The sequence below is a fragment of the Ovis canadensis genome, chromosome 2 (assembly GCF_042477335.2).
Source record: "Ovis canadensis isolate MfBH-ARS-UI-01 breed Bighorn chromosome 2, ARS-UI_OviCan_v2, whole genome shotgun sequence".
NCBI classification, from domain to species: domain Eukaryota; kingdom Metazoa; phylum Chordata; class Mammalia; order Artiodactyla; family Bovidae; genus Ovis; species Ovis canadensis.
In genome coordinates, this window is record NC_091246.1 from 112,109,472 (window position 1) to 112,126,215 (window position 16,744).

General features: G+C 39.0%; 1 protein-coding gene and 1 non-coding gene across 10 annotated transcripts in view; one reads left to right on the forward strand and one right to left on the reverse strand.

The window, feature by feature from the left end:
* Nucleotides 1–16,744, forward strand: part of NEK1 (NIMA related kinase 1) — a 124,866-nt gene that overhangs the window by 74,595 nt on the left and 33,527 nt on the right. For 4 of the 9 annotated variants that reach the window (XR_011254436.1, XR_011254438.1, XM_069576788.1 and 1 more), the window contains exons 18-24: nt 8,200–8,283; nt 8,701–8,784; nt 9,215–9,292; nt 10,181–10,276; nt 13,050–13,181; nt 14,947–15,012; nt 15,094–15,322. Coding sequence is in view for 6 of the 9 variants with exons in the window: in XM_069576788.1 (XP_069432889.1) it covers nt 8,200–8,283; nt 8,701–8,784; nt 9,215–9,292; nt 10,181–10,276; nt 13,050–13,181; nt 14,947–15,012; nt 15,094–15,322 (769 nt within the window). In the remaining 3 variants the exon portion in view is untranslated. The remainder of the gene's footprint in view (nt 1–8,199; nt 8,284–8,700; nt 8,785–9,214; nt 9,293–10,180; nt 10,277–13,049; nt 13,182–14,946; nt 15,013–15,093; nt 15,323–16,744) is intronic. The other 5 variants (XR_011254437.1, XM_069576791.1, XM_069576790.1 and 2 more) reach the window with 3 other exon arrangements.
* Nucleotides 2,918–2,990, reverse strand: TRNAC-GCA (transfer RNA cysteine (anticodon GCA)). Its single transcript has one exon. It is a non-coding gene; the product is annotated as a tRNA-Cys (tRNA).

Below are 16,744 nucleotides of genomic sequence, written 5' to 3' on the forward strand. Positions count from 1 at the left end.
ACTCAACATTCAGAAAACTAAGATAGTGGCATCTGGTCCCATCACTTCATGGCAAATAGATGGGCAAAAAAATGGAAACAATGACAGACTTTATTTTCCTGAGCTCCAAAATCACTACTGATGGTGACTGAGTGACTGAACTGACTGACTGACTGGCTGATATTGTCAGATGTTTACAACGTTGAACAATCAAGGAGAGACTGATCAACAGAGACCTCAATGTGATGAATGAGGAGAAACATATTATTTGGGGACTACATTCATAGTGGTCATTACTGCTTATTTTGGGGCTCTGACAGCATTCAGCATTCTAACTGCTGAGACTTTTACATAACAGCTATACCTACAGAACAGTACAGTGATGGTTATTTACTCTTCAAGAAAAATAGATTCATACCACTGATTTAAGGAAGCACATATATATCTTTCCATTAAGAAATTAATGTTCATGACTTGTTTGTACAGTTTGAAAATGTATACACATTTACACTTACAGCCAGTTGTAAAATGCCCATTTTGCTGAGAAACAGAAGCAGTTGTAAAGAGGTTGTGACAGATACACATCTGAAACCTAATATGTGTTTTCTCATACTAAAATCAATCAAACCTAAACAGTTAAGTTTTAAGTCTTAAAGATTAACCCTCTGAAGTTGTAAAACTGCTGTAGTTAAATTATTTGATCAGTACATTTTGTTAACTGCTTTATATTGGAATAATCATAATGAATTACGACATTGTTTCTGTGGCAAAATGAAATCAAAATTTCTGCCCTGTGAACAAGCATTTGGAACATAAATAATTTTTAGGTTGAATTGTGATTTAAAGTAACCAGAGTAATTCCATGTGTTTGTATGCGAAATCAAAATTTTCCCTTTTCACATAATTTTAATAGAAAAAAAATGCAGGTTAAGGCAACTCTTAACAAGTAGGACCTCAAGCCAAGTGGTTTGTCTTTCTCTGAATAGTATTCATAAAAATTAACTAAAGTTACTTAGAATTTAATCCTGACAGGAATTTTCTGTGGTGGGGATTTTGATTCCCAGGTCACAGGTTTTGAAACTGACTCAGAGTCATGAGCAGTTTGCCCAAGATCACTTGATATGTATGTCTGGAGGCAGTGGGCAAACCCAGTGTGTCTGACTTTTAAGATCAGTCTTCCACGTATTTTGCTTTGCTGTTTGTTCCTTTTTAAATACCACGTTAGTGTTTGCTTTACTTTAGGTAAAACTTGTGAACTCGATGATTTTGTAGTGCAGGGACAGCAAACATTTCCTGTGAAAGGGCAGATGGTAAGTGTTCTAGGCTTTGCAGCCCATATGCTGTCCTGAGTAACTGCTCAGCTCTGCGTGGCAGAGAAAACTTGAGCGAATGGGCGGAGCTGTGCTGGTGAACCCTTCAGGCAGCTGACAGGATGCGACCTGAGGATTGTAGTTTGCTCATTCTTGTTGTGGACTATCCTAACAGTAAATTAGTTCTTCATCACTAAGTTGTTTATTTTGAGAAGATATTTTTTTCAGCTCTTAAAAAAAAAATCCTTCATTGTCCTGCTCAAATACAATTTTTGGTACACAGAAAAGAATATATTTAATATATGTATAATTTATCAAAATAATAGACCCAGGAGGGAGAACACTAAGTTCAGTCTGTGTATTGTTCCATACTCTAGGGATTGGCAGGTATTTTTCTGTAAATATCTTAGTCTTTTCAAACCATAATATCTCTTATCATAACTAACAGCTCTGCATTGTCACATAGTAGTAACCATAGACACTATGTGAATGAATGAGCCTGGCTGAGCTCCAATATAATTTTACTTAGGGACTGAAATTTGGATTTCATATCATTTTCATATGGTCATGAAATACTTTTGTTTTTTTGACCATTTAAAAATGTGCAAAACCATTCTTAGTGTATAAAACATAAAAACATAGGTGGCAAGCTGGATTTGACCTGTAAGCTGTAGTTTGACAACCTCTGTTCCAGAGTTTGTCTCTGGGATTGCTGTAAAGACTAAAACATAGTCTTATGGTAATTCTGGAACCTTGGTGCACAGTTGAACCTTGAACAATGTGGGGATGAGGGCACTGACTCTCCTTGCAGCTGAAAACCTGCAGGTAACTTAAACCTATGCTCTGTATCCATGATTCCTCCAAATCAGGTCTGCAGTTCAGCATCCATGCATGAACTCAACAACTGCAGTTTGTGTGGGACTGTAGTGTGTTTACTATTGAAAAACATCTTTGTATCAGTGGACCCACCCTCAGTTCACATCCACAGTGGTTAAAGGTCAACTGTACTAGTCTATTTTTTTAATATATTTTTAAAAAATTTATGTACATATTTAACATTTATATATTTGATGAGTAAATATGAATTTAAAGGCATAACTTAAATATATTTGTGGTTCTAGATATTTTTAAATTTTATAAATTCATATATTAAAGTACATATATATAATCACATATGATATAAAGCTGGAGAAGGAAATGGCAACCCACTCCAGTGTTCTTGCCTGGAGAATCCCAGGGACAGGGAAGCCTGGAGGGCTGCTGTCTGTGGGGTCGCACAGAGTCGGACATGACTGAAGCGACTTAGCAGTAGCAGTACTAGACTTACCGTGGAGTATATTGTAGTATCCTCACTACTGAAAAATAACTTCTCCACTCTTCTAGGACCCACTTTTTTCTGCTCTTCCCTCTAAATACAGTAACACGCTGGAAATCACCTCTTCTATATTTCATGAACTGAGTGTTGGACATGCCTGCAGTCCAGATCCACCATGAAAGTGAAAGTGAAGTCACTCAGTCATGTCTGACTCTTTGCGACCCCATTTACTATAGCCTACCAGGCTCCTCCATCCATGGAATTTTCCAGACAAGAATACTGGAGTGGGTTGCCATTTCCTTCTCCAAGAGATCTTCCTGACCCAGGGATTGAACCTGGGTCTCCTGCATTGCAGGCAGACGCTTTACCATCTGAGCCACCAGGGAAGTCCCAGATCCACCATACAACTACTACTAAGTCTCTTCAGTCGTGTCCGACTCTGTGCGACCCCATAGATGGCAGCCCACCAGGCTCCCCCGTCCCTGGGATTCTCCAGGCAAGAACACTGGAGTGGGTTGCCATTTCCTTCTCCAATGCATGAAAGTGAAAAGTGAAAGTGAAGTCGCTGTCATGTTCGACTCTTAGCGACCCCATGGACTGTAGCCTACCAGGCGAGATCCACCATAGACACAGATAAAAAACAAAGCTAAACAAGAAAACAAGGCTGAGTGCCAAAGAATTGATGCTTTCAAACTGTGGTGTTGGAGAAGACTCTTGAGAGTCCCTTGGACTGCAGGGAGATCCAACCAGTCCATCCTAAAGGAAATCAACCCTGAATATTCACTGGAAAGGCTGATGCTGAAGCTCCAGTCCTTTGGCCACCTGATGCAAAGAGCTGACTCATTGGAGAAGACCCTGATGCTGGGAAGTATTGAAGGCAGGAGAAGGGGACGCCAGAGAACAAGATGGTTGAATGGCACCACCAACTCAATGGCGATGAGTTTGAGCAAACTCCAAGAGATTTTGAAGGACAGGAAAGCCTGGCGTGCTTAGTCCGTGGGGTCACAAAGAGTTGGACACGACTGAGTGACTGAACCACAACAAAAAAGAAAATCCTCTCACTCGCCAACATACTGGGAAAAAGGAATCCCACTGTCTGCCCCAAGGGGGTCCTGGTGGGTGGGTTAAACTGTGGGCAGCAGTGAAGCCCCAGGCTGTCCCAGCCCCATGCCACAACTAGAGCATGAGCAGGTGACTTGGAGGACAGTTTGACCCACCTGTGGCAGCAAAGCCCTGGACTATCCCAGTCCACTTAACAGCTAGTATATGAGCAAATAATCCGCCTATCCATAGCAGTTTACACAAAGCTCTGTGTCCCCATGCTCTGCCTAAAGGAGACCAAACCCAGTGGCAACTCCCCCTGCCTCCCATCAGGATATCTTCAGCAGGTGACCTGGGAAGCAGCTTGTCTTCACAGAATGACACCAGGAGGGCCTGAGCAGGAGCTGCATCAGCACCAGAATAATGAAGCAGACCAGAGTAACATTACAAGAGTTCAGAATACCAGACTTTTATTGAAGTAAAGCCCACAAAAGTAGGCCAGAACCTGAATTTTAGTAAATTGAATCCAACCACAACCAAGTGGGATTTAGTCTGGAAACCCAAGTCTGTTTTGTTGATAGAAAGTCAGTGTGATCCACCCTCTCAACAGGCTAAAGAAAAATCATGTGAGCTTACCAATTGATGCAGAAAATCTTTTGACAGAGATCAACATACATAATATAAACTGTCAGTAACTGAAAATCAGTGGGATTGTCCTCAACCTCATAATACACATCTATAAACAAACTCACACCTAACTTAATACTTACAGGCAGAGGACTGAATGCTCTCCCACTACAGTCTGGAAAAAGACAAGGAAGTTAACTCTCACCACTTTTAATCATCATACTGCTGGCAGTTTTGGTTAGTGCAGTAAGGAATGAAAAAGGGTAAAGGCATACAGATTTGAAAAGAAGGAATGAAACTATTACTGTTTCCAGTTGACATGAGTATCTGCATAGAATATCTCAAGGGCTGTATACCAAGGCACTCCTAGAACAAAAAAATGAATTCATTTTAGTTACATGATATAAGATCGTTTCACAAAACTCAACTGATTTCTGTACATTGACAGTGAAGAAATGGAAACTGATATTTAAAAAACAGCAATATACCATTTGCAGTTGCCCCAAAAAAAGTTGGGAAAAAAGTATAATAAGCATGTAAGATTTGTGCAATGAAAATGATAATATCTTGATGAAATTGTTAAATATTTAGAGACACATGCTGTGGTCGTTAATTGGAAGACTCAATGTGTAATAAAAAATGGCAAGTCTTCTTAAATTTGCAATTCTTAGTAAAGTCTCAGAAACATTTTAAAATAGATTTAGACAAGCATATTTTGAAATTTATAAATTAGGTTGAAAAAGTAACTGCAGGTATGGACTGTGAATTTTAAATCATTATGACTAGGCTCAAACACATCATTATTAATCAAAGTAAGAACAATTACAGTCAACATTTTTGCAAATAAGAGATAATTTTGTTTATTCCTGTAGGGTAAAAAATCTGTGCTTTGGGATTCAGCAAACTCTTGGAAAGCATTTTCTGCCTCTTGCTGATTATGGAAGCATTTTCCCTGCAAAAAGTTGTTGAGACACTTGAAAAAGTAGTAGTTGGTTAGCAAGGAGTCAGGTGAATATGGATGAGGTAAAGCTTTGTAGCCCAATTCATTCAACTTTTGAAGCCTTGATTGTGCAATGTGCAGTTGTGCGTTGTTGTGGGGAAGAATTGGGCTCATTCCGTTGACCAGTGTCAGCTTCAGACATTGCAGTTTTTGATGCATCTTATCAGTTTGCTGAGCATACTTCTCAGATGTAATGGTTTCACTGGGATTCAGAAAGCCGTAGTGGATCAGACAGGAACCAGACCACCAAACAGTGACCATGACCTTTTCTTGGTGCAAGTTTGGCTTTGAGAAGTGCTTTGGAGCTGCTTCTTGATCCAACCACTGAGCTGCTCATCGCTGGTTGTCATGTAAAACCCACTTTTTGTCACATATCACAATCCAGTCAAGAAATGTCTCATCATTGTTAGACAAAAGTATGAACCTTGCCTTCAGCCACACAGTGTATAAAATAGAACAGTTCATGCACTCTAATGTAAAAGAGAAAACTGTGAAACTTACAGGAAAAGAAGTAAATTTAAGACCTAAGACTAGACAAAGAGTCTTAGACTTGACACCAAAAGCACAATCCATAAAAGAAAAACTTGATAAATTTGATGTCATCAGAATTTAAAACTTTTGCTCTTCAAAAGACCCTGTTAAGAGGAAGAAAATACAGGTTATATATTGGAGGAAAATATTTGTAACCTCATGTTTAACAAAGGATTTGTATCTAGAACATAAAAAAACTCAACATTAACTGTACAAAGTTATATAAAACTTTGTATGTGCTTGGCACAGTGGTAAAGAATCTGCCTACCTATGGGCAAAAGACACTCTAAACCTTTCATTGAAGAGGATATGCAGATGGAAGATAAACACATGCAAAGATGTTCAGCATTATTAGCCATTTCGGAAATGCAAATTAATTAAAGCCACAATAATGTATCACTGCCTATCCAGTTGTGATAAAACCAAATGCTGGTGAGGATGTGGAAAAAGGGAGTCATCAAATATTGCTGGTAGGGATGTTAAATGATACAGCCTCTTTGCAGAACTGTTTGGCAGTCCCTTTTAAAACTGCAAATGGATCTGTAATACCAAGAGCAGGCGATTCTACTCGTCCCAGAGAAAACTTATTTTCACAAAGAAACATTTTGTCATTGAGTCACTAAGTCATGTCTGATTCTCTGCGACCCTTTGGACTATAGTGCACCAGGCTTTTCTGTCCCATGGCATTTGCCAGGCAAGAATACTTAAGTGGGTTGCCATTTCCTTCTCCAGGGCATCTTCCCAACCCAGGGATTGAACCTACTTCTCCTGCATTGGTAGGCAGATTCTTTACCACTGTGCCACCAGGAAAGCCCAAGAAACTTTTAACATGAGTGTTATTAGCAACTTTACTCTTAATAGTCAAAAACGTGAAATCCAAGGGTCCTTCAGCGGGTGAATGAGTGAATGAAGCATAGCATTTCCATACCATAGTCTACTACTCAGCACTCAGATAGAACAAACCATTGAGTCTTGTGTCCAGTGCCTTGAATGGACTGCAGGGGAGAAAAACCAAGTGAAAACCGTCAACTGGAGGAGGATACATACTGTGTGTATATATACAGAAGTTGTTGAAATATAACTGTAGAGATGAAGACTAGATCAGCAGTTGACAGGCAGGGATAGAGTAGAAAATGTAGCTGTGAAGTGATATAGTAATGGTACAGTTAAGTATCTTGGTTTGATGGTGGTCTAACAAAGCTGTGTGTGTAATAAGATGGTCTGTTGCATATATAAAAATGTGCATGTGTAAGCAGTGAAATCCTGTGGTTTATGCAGGGCCAGCTTCCTAGTTTGGATAGTGCACTGCAGTAATACCAGATGATACAGTTCGGAGAGACTGGATGAAGGGTACATGGGACGTCCCTGTACACTCCTTTTCTTCTTTCTGTTGTTAGCTATAATATTTCAAACCAAAATATTTGAATTCCTACATAGGCACATAAGGAAATCTGGAGGAAAATACTGTTAAACTTTAAGTTTCTCAGATGGTAGAATTATGAATGTCTTGTCTTTATTTTATATGTTTCCTATGGTGAACTTATATGATTTTTATGAGAGAAAGAGATACTGATATAAATAGATACAATCAAAACTAATTTCCAATGGAAATAGTAATTGCACAATTTTCTCAGAAGGGTACATTTGCACTGTGAACTTGGAGGCCATTTGCCTTGGAAAATCTTCAGAGCCATAGTGGGATCAGAACCCAAAGTGCAGCGGATTAAAACATAAATGGGAAGCAGAAAAATGTAGGTGACAGATACAAAAAGTATACTTTCAGCAAGCTGATAGAGGCGAGATGGGCAGAGGGAAGAGGGCTTTGATTAGTAAGCTGGGAGGCTCTTGGAGCACCACTGCTGCTGCAGGAAGAGAGTGGGGTCCTTACGAGTCCTTTTGGCAAGGAGCTTATTGCACCCTTAGGTTAAACCATGAGATCACGAGTCCCTGTGTGGTTGGGCGGGTCACTTGCAGTCTAGATACGCGGCGCGCCTGCGAGCAGGGAACTAGAGCTCGCACGTTCTCTGTCGTGTGTGTGTTTAGTATGTAAGTGAACATGTAGACATGATGAGGGTTTGTAGAGAGAGATTTTGATTTGGAGTTTAGCTGACCTCCAAAGCAGTTTTAAAACTCTGTTGACTTAAGTGGCTAATGAAAGTGTAACTGGTCTCTATTAATATTGACTAAGTTTGGGGTTTAATTGCTTTTTTCTGTTCCCTGAATGCATTGGTTAAATTGATCAAGGAAAATGCCCGGGTCTGTTTTCAGTTTATCAGCTAATCACCTAGATGTGATCAGTACTTGCCAGCAGAAATAGTGGCCCCAGGCTGTTCCTAGGTAAGATGCTGCTGTAGCTGTAGTCATTCTTTAAACTTAGTACATTACGTGACGCACAGGGCATCCTGCACAACCTGGCAGCTCTCTATGGAGGCAGGCCCAGCTCTTCACGAGGAGGGAAGCCGAGAAACAAAGAGGAAGAGGTACGCCTCCCGCATGCTCGCTGCCTGGCACCGTCACTTTGAGTTGATTGCCTTCCTTTCCTGCATGGTTTACGTTCTTCACGGTGATTGGAGGATTTGTAGGTCTGTAGGGACCTGTTAATATATCTTGGCTGACATACTGTGTTATGATTTTGCTCCATAACTGCTTTTTGTGTATTCTGATTTCAATTTCTGTCAATAAAATTAAAAATTTGTCACTGTAATGTATTTGTTTTCGTAAACAAATTGATCTAAATTAAACACTTGAAAGCTAATATTACATTTCCATTAACCAGATCTCAAAATTTTATTTCTTATATTCCCATTAACACTTTTCTTTAAATTAAAAACATTTTAGCAATAAAAATATTGGTAGCTTTTTTTTTAATTGAAATGTTGCCTTTTTTCTCTTTGTAGGTATATTTGGCAAGACTAAGACAAATAAGATTGCAGAATTTCAATGAACGCCAACAGATTAGAGCCAAGCTTCGTGGTGAAAAGGCAGGTTGAAAATCTATTTTTCAAAAAGTACTTGAATGACATTATAATATATTGAGATTAAAAATGCTGTGCCACTAACACAAGATAAAATCTCAAGAAGAAAATGAAAGTCAAAGACCAGAAAAACAATATAGGAATACAGAAAATCGTGTTAATATGACTTGAAATTGATAAGACCTGTTGTTCCAGGGGAATCCTGAGAGAAAAGTGTGAGTAGTAGCCATGGACATATAAAAGGGGACATTTTATATCATTCTCTTTTTATCTGTTTTTCCCAGTGTCCATAGGAGTTGATGGTTCTGGAGAGTTCAGTTGTAGCTCTGAATAAGTTACCATTTTTCATTTTTAGATGTTTGTTTATTCATATAAACTCTGCAGTGAATTTGAGGTTCTATCCTAAGTGCTGCTGTGCTCACTGCTTATTTTATAGAAGGAAACTGACAGCCCTGAAGATCAAGAAGGAAGTGAGGAGGCCGATGTGAGGCGTAAAAAAGTGGAAGCCCTGAAGGTATGTACTGGAGGTGATAAGGGTTTTCTTAGAGAAAAGGGAACCCGAGGTAGAAAATTGTGTTCTTAGGTCTTACATCGTTAAATCACCTTATTCTTTTGCCTTAACTTTTCTTTGTCCTCACTTTGTTTTTGAAAAGTAACATTTCTCTCTCTCTTTATATCTTATTTATGGAGAACAATTTGATGAAAGCATGGCATAAATACATGGAACTATCACACAAGTAATCTTAAAAAGAGAAAATGGTAACCCTAATAATGAAAAACATAGTGTCCGTTTCTGTGAAGACAAGTTTGTGCATAATAGTCATGTTTTAAAACTTCCGTTTTTATTTCCTTTTGAATGTACATTCATTTATTTTCATCCCAGAGATACTTATTGAGCAGCTGCTGTGTTTTGACACCTGCTTTAGGTGCCGTGTTTGCAGCTTATGTTTGTATTCTGGAGGGGCACCCCCTGCCAACACACACACACATACTCGGAGCCACACTGTCTCACACATAGACATGCATTCACATATACTGTTGTTGTTTAGTCACCCAGTCATGCCTGACTCTTTGTGACTGCATGGACTGTAGCCCCCTGGGCTCCTCTGTTCATGGGATTTCTCCAGGCAAGAATACTAGAGTGGGTTGCCATTTCCTTCCCCAGGGGAATCTTCCTGGCCCAGGGATCAAACCCAAATCTCTTGCATATACAATGGTTTCTTTATAACTGAGCCACCTAGGAAGCCTGTACACATATACACTTACACACAGCTCTAACCAAAAAAGATTAATGTGTATTTATATGTAAGCATATATGGAAATACTTTTTAGACCAGGAAAGAAAGGCAAACCCTGTGCCTTTCTTTCTGGTGTTAATTTTGTGGATTGTCCTCCTTTCCAGGCCCAGGCAAGTGCCCGTGCAGCCGTCCTGAAGGAGCAGCTTGAGCGCAAGCGGAAGGAGGCATATGAGAGAGAGAAGAAGGTGTGGGAGGAGCATGTAAGCCAAGGCCCCTGTGAGGACCCTGCCTTTGCCACCCTCCCAGCTCTCAAGGGAGCTGTGCCAGCCACAACCCTGTGATTCTGTTTTTATCCTCATTCATTTTCCTGCGTCTCTGTCTCTTTGATCATTTAAGTATGATGATCTATGTGGAAGTTATTTTGGTGTTTGATGTGTGGTGAGATAAAATAGCATTTGTATTTATCTATACTTCCAAGAGTAGTTGACAATTTCATATGTTTATAAATCTAGCCTCAGTATTTGGTGAAATTTTGAGTTTTGTCATTAGGTGTCACTGTTGATTAATTTTTCAGCAACTAGTATAACTGACAGATGAAATAGAAACAGTTTTACAGTGATAATTAAAAACCTTTTGTGAAGATATAAGCAATATAGAAAAGTCTTTACTGTTTTAACCTGGTGATAAAATAGCTAGCAGAAAAAGCTTCCAAAGCAGTTTGTTATGAAACTTTCAGATCAGTGTTTTATTCCTTTTGCACATTAAAAAAAAAAAAAACTTTGATTGAATTTTTACAAAGCTTGTTAGAATGAAGTATATATTCTAAAATTAGCCAGGTAATGAATTTGTAACAAATTGGGTTATATCTGTTTTGAAGTTTTATGTTTTTTTCTTCTGTGAAACTTTGTTTTTCTTCTTAACTTAGTTAATTTTTATGTTTTTTTTTAATGTCAGTCATCTTTCTGAATTAAGGACTCTCAATCTAATGTTTTCTCCTTTCACAAATTAAAAAATACATGATGGTCTTTTATCTTACAGTCTGGTTAATGTTGAATAGCATTAACATTTCTATCTAAAAATAATATATCCATGATGTTTACACAGAAGGCCCAAGTTCTCCTGAATTAATAAATGTATTGCTTGGCTTGTAATGGTGTTGCCACATCTCAGTAGTTACTCTGAATTACCCTTAATTTTTTAATAACTGAATTAGTTTTGTTTTAAAGTAATTATGAGAGTTAGGAGGATGTTCTGTTTGTTTTTGTTCTTTGGTTTATATTTCATTTGCCTTTCTTTACTTGTTTGTTATCTCAGATTCTTTATGTCTGTTTAGTTGACCCAGGGAAAGACAAGTAGATGTTTGATCATGCATGGAATGTAAGCATTTCCTGGAGGCTGCTCGGGATCCTTCTTATTAGATGCCAGTGACTTTCTTAGACCATGGATCAAATATCTTCAGAGACTCTGTCTGTACTAGTCATTAGCCATATGTGGCAGCCATATAGATTTTAATATAATATGGAGTAGATTTTTAATGATAATATGTGAAACATTTTTTTCATTAAAATACCTTCTGTTGATTAAAGAAAAGATTTTTTTTTCCGAAGATGAGTAGTGTGAAAAGAATGTAACAGCTCTCCCTCCTGTATCTTGATCCTGCTGGACTGAATTTGGTGGTCTTTGTTCTCATTCCCTGTTTAACTCATAACATTTATCAATAAGTATTGTTATCTATTACTTAAGGTTTCTCTTAAAGTCGAAGTTAATATAGATTGTGCCTTTGATGTTGTATCTAAAAGTCATTGCCAAACCCAAGGTCATCTGGATTCTCTCCTGTGTTATCTTCTAGGGGTTTTTATAGTTCTGAGTTTTACATTTAAGTCTGTAATCAGTTGTGAGTGAGTACTTGTCGGGGTGTCAGGTTGTTTGTGTGTTTGCCTGTGGGTGTCCAGTAGTTCTAGCTTCATTTGTTGATAAGCAGTCTGTGCTTTCTCCAGTGAATTGCCTTTGCTCCTGTGTTAAATGCAGTTGACTGTATTTGTGTGGGTCTGTTTCTGGGCTCTCTGGTCTGTTCCGTTATCTGTTTTCATTATTATTACACTGCCTTGATTACCTCAGCTTTCAGTAAGTCTTGAAGTCAAGTAGTATCATTCCTCCAGCTTAGTTCTTCTCCTTCAGTTTTATGTTGGCTATCTGCATCTCCTTTTGAACAAAATAGCTGTTGGTATAAAATGGAAGACCAGAGAACTAAATGCTAGAATTGAATTACTATCTTATGCTTAGAACAAGCTCAATAAATACTAGTTTGAAATATTGACATTGATACTTTCCCATCAGAAATCCTTGTTTACTTGTTTCAAGAAGATATAGAAGTTCGGAGTGACTTGCTGCTGTGTTCCTGTGAGCAGACTGAGAAATGCCATTTCCTTATACTTACTGAAAGTTCAGAACATGATTTCACATTGTTTACAGAGTCTCCATGGCAAGAAAAAAGCAAAAACATGTGAAAATAACAAATGGTATTTTCAGTGAAGTAAATCTTATTACCTGTACTTTTCACGTCTTCCTTTCTTATTTATGTTGACATTTTATAATCAGGGCTCTCATGATGGGTAACTGATGTTCACATGTTAAGATTGTACCAAACTGTAGAATTTGCAGAAGCATCTCTTTTTGAAATATAAGATTAATAAGTAAGCTTTTTTTTTGTTTTTGCCAGATTTTGTAAGGAGTTGAAATTAGAGCACTAATGTTTAATCTTTTAGAAGGCAATTTGTAAAACATTGTTAATGCAGTGGAAAGGAGTTATTTAGCACCATGGGACACATGGCTGTGTTTACATGTGAAGCCAGAGACGTGTCTGTCTATTCACTGATATTTCACCAGTACCTAGTACATTGCCTTGCACAACAAAAGTTGAGGAATGAAAAAACTTCTTGCAGTTAGAGTGTATAGGCAGTGACCTTATATATATACCACTTTGTCTCTTCATGCAAATATAAATTTGCCAATGTGCTTACATTCTTATTACAGTTGGTGGCCAAGGGAATAAAGAACTCTGATGTGTCTCCGCCTTCAGGGCAGCAGGAAATGGGGGGTTCTCCATCAAAGCAGCCGATGAGACCTGTTATTTCTGTGACTTCAGCTTTGAAGGAAGTGTGTATGGTAAGCTTTCTATAATTTAGAACTCCTCAAAGTCAAAGAATACTAAAGGGACTAAATTTAATTAAATTACATTAATTCCTAATGTCTGATTAGGTTTTTCTAGGGAAAAAAATTACTTCTTAAGATTTTCATGTATGGTTTACTTGGAGCCTCACTGCTCTTAGGTTTCACATATAAGACCACCTGATAGATAAAAATATGTTAAAATGATTCCCTAATACTCTAAAAGACTCTTGAACAAAAAAAATATAGAAATATATGAAAAATAATGCAAAAAAACACTTTTATTCCCTGGCACTCAAAATTAGCAGAAGTTCATTTCTTGGTATAGCAAATGTTAGAGGACTCAGCATAATTGCACTTAATTCATCAATTATTTCTTTAAGCTTCTGCTTTTGAATCTCTATCATGCCATATGGAGTGTAAAACAAAAAAACTGTGAGCAGGTAAAAAAGTTTAAACTTGGAAGTACATATCAGATATCCATCCCGATGAAATGTGAAGCACTCTATTCTGAGGTTGAGGGAAAGGGACTCCTGATGTGGGATTCTAGCCTGGAACTCAGCAAGCTGAGGAACAGTCTCCTGAGTCGTGTTACACATTAACCTGATTCTTTCCTTTCCTGGTTGTTGAAGTCTGTGCCTATTATTTGTTGAATTTCATTCAGTTTTGGCAGACAGCACTGATATTATCGACACACCAATTTTCTGCAGCCTCTGTGTTTATCTTGGAAGTAAGATTATGTGGGAAGTTCCAGTCTTGGTTAACTCTCAAGAGCTTCCTGTAGGAAAGCACTGTTGCTCAGGCAGGGTTCGTCTCCTCTCCTCTCTGGTAACGACTGTGTGCTGCACTCTTCACTCCACCCCTCAGACGCCATGTGCAGGCCCTGCCCGGGCCCAGTCTCACTCCATGTAGCTGCTCACCTCTCTGGTTGTAGCGACTGCTAATTCCTGCCACTTCACTGGGTAAAATGCTCTTTGTCTGATTTACAGGTATAACTCTGAAACTGACCATTATTTAATAAAATTTGAGGTAATCCATGTAACCAAATGCTTTTCCTTTATGGGTTTTCTTGGTAAATATCATTTCCTTAAAACTTTGAGAACTGCTTTTCCTTACCCCGAGTCTTCCAGGTACCTTTGATTTCATGGTTTTTGTAACTACTAATTTCTCTTTTTTTATGTATTTCATATATTAGTTGGTCTAATTACTTTGATTATACTAATCAGAAAACAAAATTTATTTTAGCATTAGCACAAAGTACATAGGACTCTTTACTGTTACTCTGTGCTTAGGGAGAAAAGCCAGTTCTCAATTATGTTTAGTAAGTAGTATGGCTTAATAACAATATATGTACCTGAAACATAAAGACAGCTTACAAACAACACACACTGTCTTTGATTATTCATCTGTCAAAACGTCCCTAATTCTAATTGAGTATAAAAATTAACTTTTTAAAAATTTATGTCATAAATTTATATTTATCAAAAATCAGGTGCCAAAGAGGAAGAGGATATAGTTAAATATCTGATCTAGTAACCCACAAATGTGACAATAATTGAGAATTGGCCATTCTAGCATATATCACATCTATTAGATGATAATACGTAATTATTTCTCATTGCTGATAATGAAGGAAGCTATGTTAACATTTTACAGGAATAAAAAAGCAAGGAGCATGGAATGCTAATGAAAAACAAAAAAATATCAAAAATTTTAAGGTATCCTTTAAAATAACATTATTTCTTACTCTCTGTGTTTAAAGGACCGAAGTCTAACTGATGCCCAGGAAACCTCAGAAGAAACGCAGAAGAGTAACAGCGCTGTTTCAGTAGGTACAATTTTCAGATTTCCTGTCGGTCATTCCACTTAATCATATACCTATTAAAATACAACATTTTAACTGTTTCAGAGTAAACGAGAAATACTACGTAGATTAAATCAAAATCTTAAAGTTCAAGAAGATGAAAAGGGAAGGCAGAGTTGTTCTGAAACTGGTACGGTAGCTGTTCATGAAGATGCCAAAGAGCTGGAAAAAGAAAAGTCAGTTTCATCGGATCGAAAAAAGTGGGAGACAGGAGGCCAGCTTGTGCTTCCCGTGGATGAACTGGCCCTGGACGCTTCCTTCTCTGTGACAGAAAGTGCGTATGAGTGCGCTCAGGTGCCATCTGGTCCGCCTCGGCCCCCGTGTGGCTGTATGGCCGTGTGGCTGAACACTGAGGAAGCCCCACGTAGAGGGGCTGAGAGCCTGGAGGGGGTTCTGTAATAAGTGAGACATGGAGAAAACCATTCGGCTTCAACATGGGAGGGCTTTCACCTTTTTTTTTTTTTTTTTTACACTTTTAAGCTTTCTTTTTTTTTTTTTAACATTTGATTTATTTTTGGTTGCACTGGGTCTTTGTTGCTTTGCTTTCTCTAGTTGCAGCAAGCAGAGGCTGCTCTCTTGGTGTGTGCAGGCTTCCCAGTGCAGTGACTTCTCTTGTGGAGCACAGACTCTAGGTGCACAGGCTTACAGGCAGTTGCAGTACGTGGGCTCTAGAGCGCAGGCTCAGTAGCTGTGGCACACAGGTTTAATTGTTCCGAGACATGTGGAGTCTCCCAGGAGACCCATGTCTCCTGCATTGGCAGGTGGATTCTTATCCACTGTGCCAGCAGGGAAGTCCCACGAGAGGATTTTTCCCAACGATCTGTGATGTGAGAGCAAGAACAAATGGCACGTATGTAACCTGTGTTACTCCAGCCCTTCCTCCCACCTTAGAGTCACCTGTTACCAGGAGTAATTCTTGGTGAGAATCAGAAGAGTGCACTTGGGCAGAACCTGGGAAGGTCAGGGCGGTATTGAGCAGGCCTGTGGAGAGTCCCATAGGCCATCCCTTTGCTCAGCGAGGGTTCCTGAACCCCTGCCCTTGTCTCACGTTGTCCCAGCCCTGGAGTGCAGCAGGGAACTGACAGACATGCATGCTGGTGGGGGTTCTCTTTTTAGGCGGCCGATCTGATCACCGCCTAACTGAGTGCTGTTTTATGTGTTTTTTTTGATGGGCCATTTTGGTAGAATTCTTTCTTTTTAATACCTTAAAGCAAAGTTCACAGACTCCACAGCAGGCAGTTATGTATTGAGTCCCACTGTCTCACAGACACAAACACACAGGCTTGTAAGGGCTTCATGGGAAGTCTACGAGTGTGTCAGAGGAATAACTTTGAAAAGCAAATGAGGATGCATCAGAGAAGGAAAATTGAGAGTGTGATATGAATTTAAAAGGAAGAGAGAGGGAAAGATGAGGGGTAGAAAATCTGTACTGTGTTTGTCAGAGGGGGCCTTGTGACCTTGGTGAAAGCAGTGTTGCTAGAGGTCAGGGGGCAGAAGTAGAATCTGGGGATTAAGGAGTGAGTAAAAGGTGAGGGAGCATCTTCTGCAAGCTGAGCTGTGAGGGCAAGAGAGGGATGTGGTGCCCCCTGGTGGAACCTTAGAGAAAAGAGCCTGAAAGTCAAAGTCCAGCCTGCCGTGCTTCTCAGTACCTGATTGACCTTGGTTGCAGGGAGCATGAAAATCCAGTGTCCCTTCC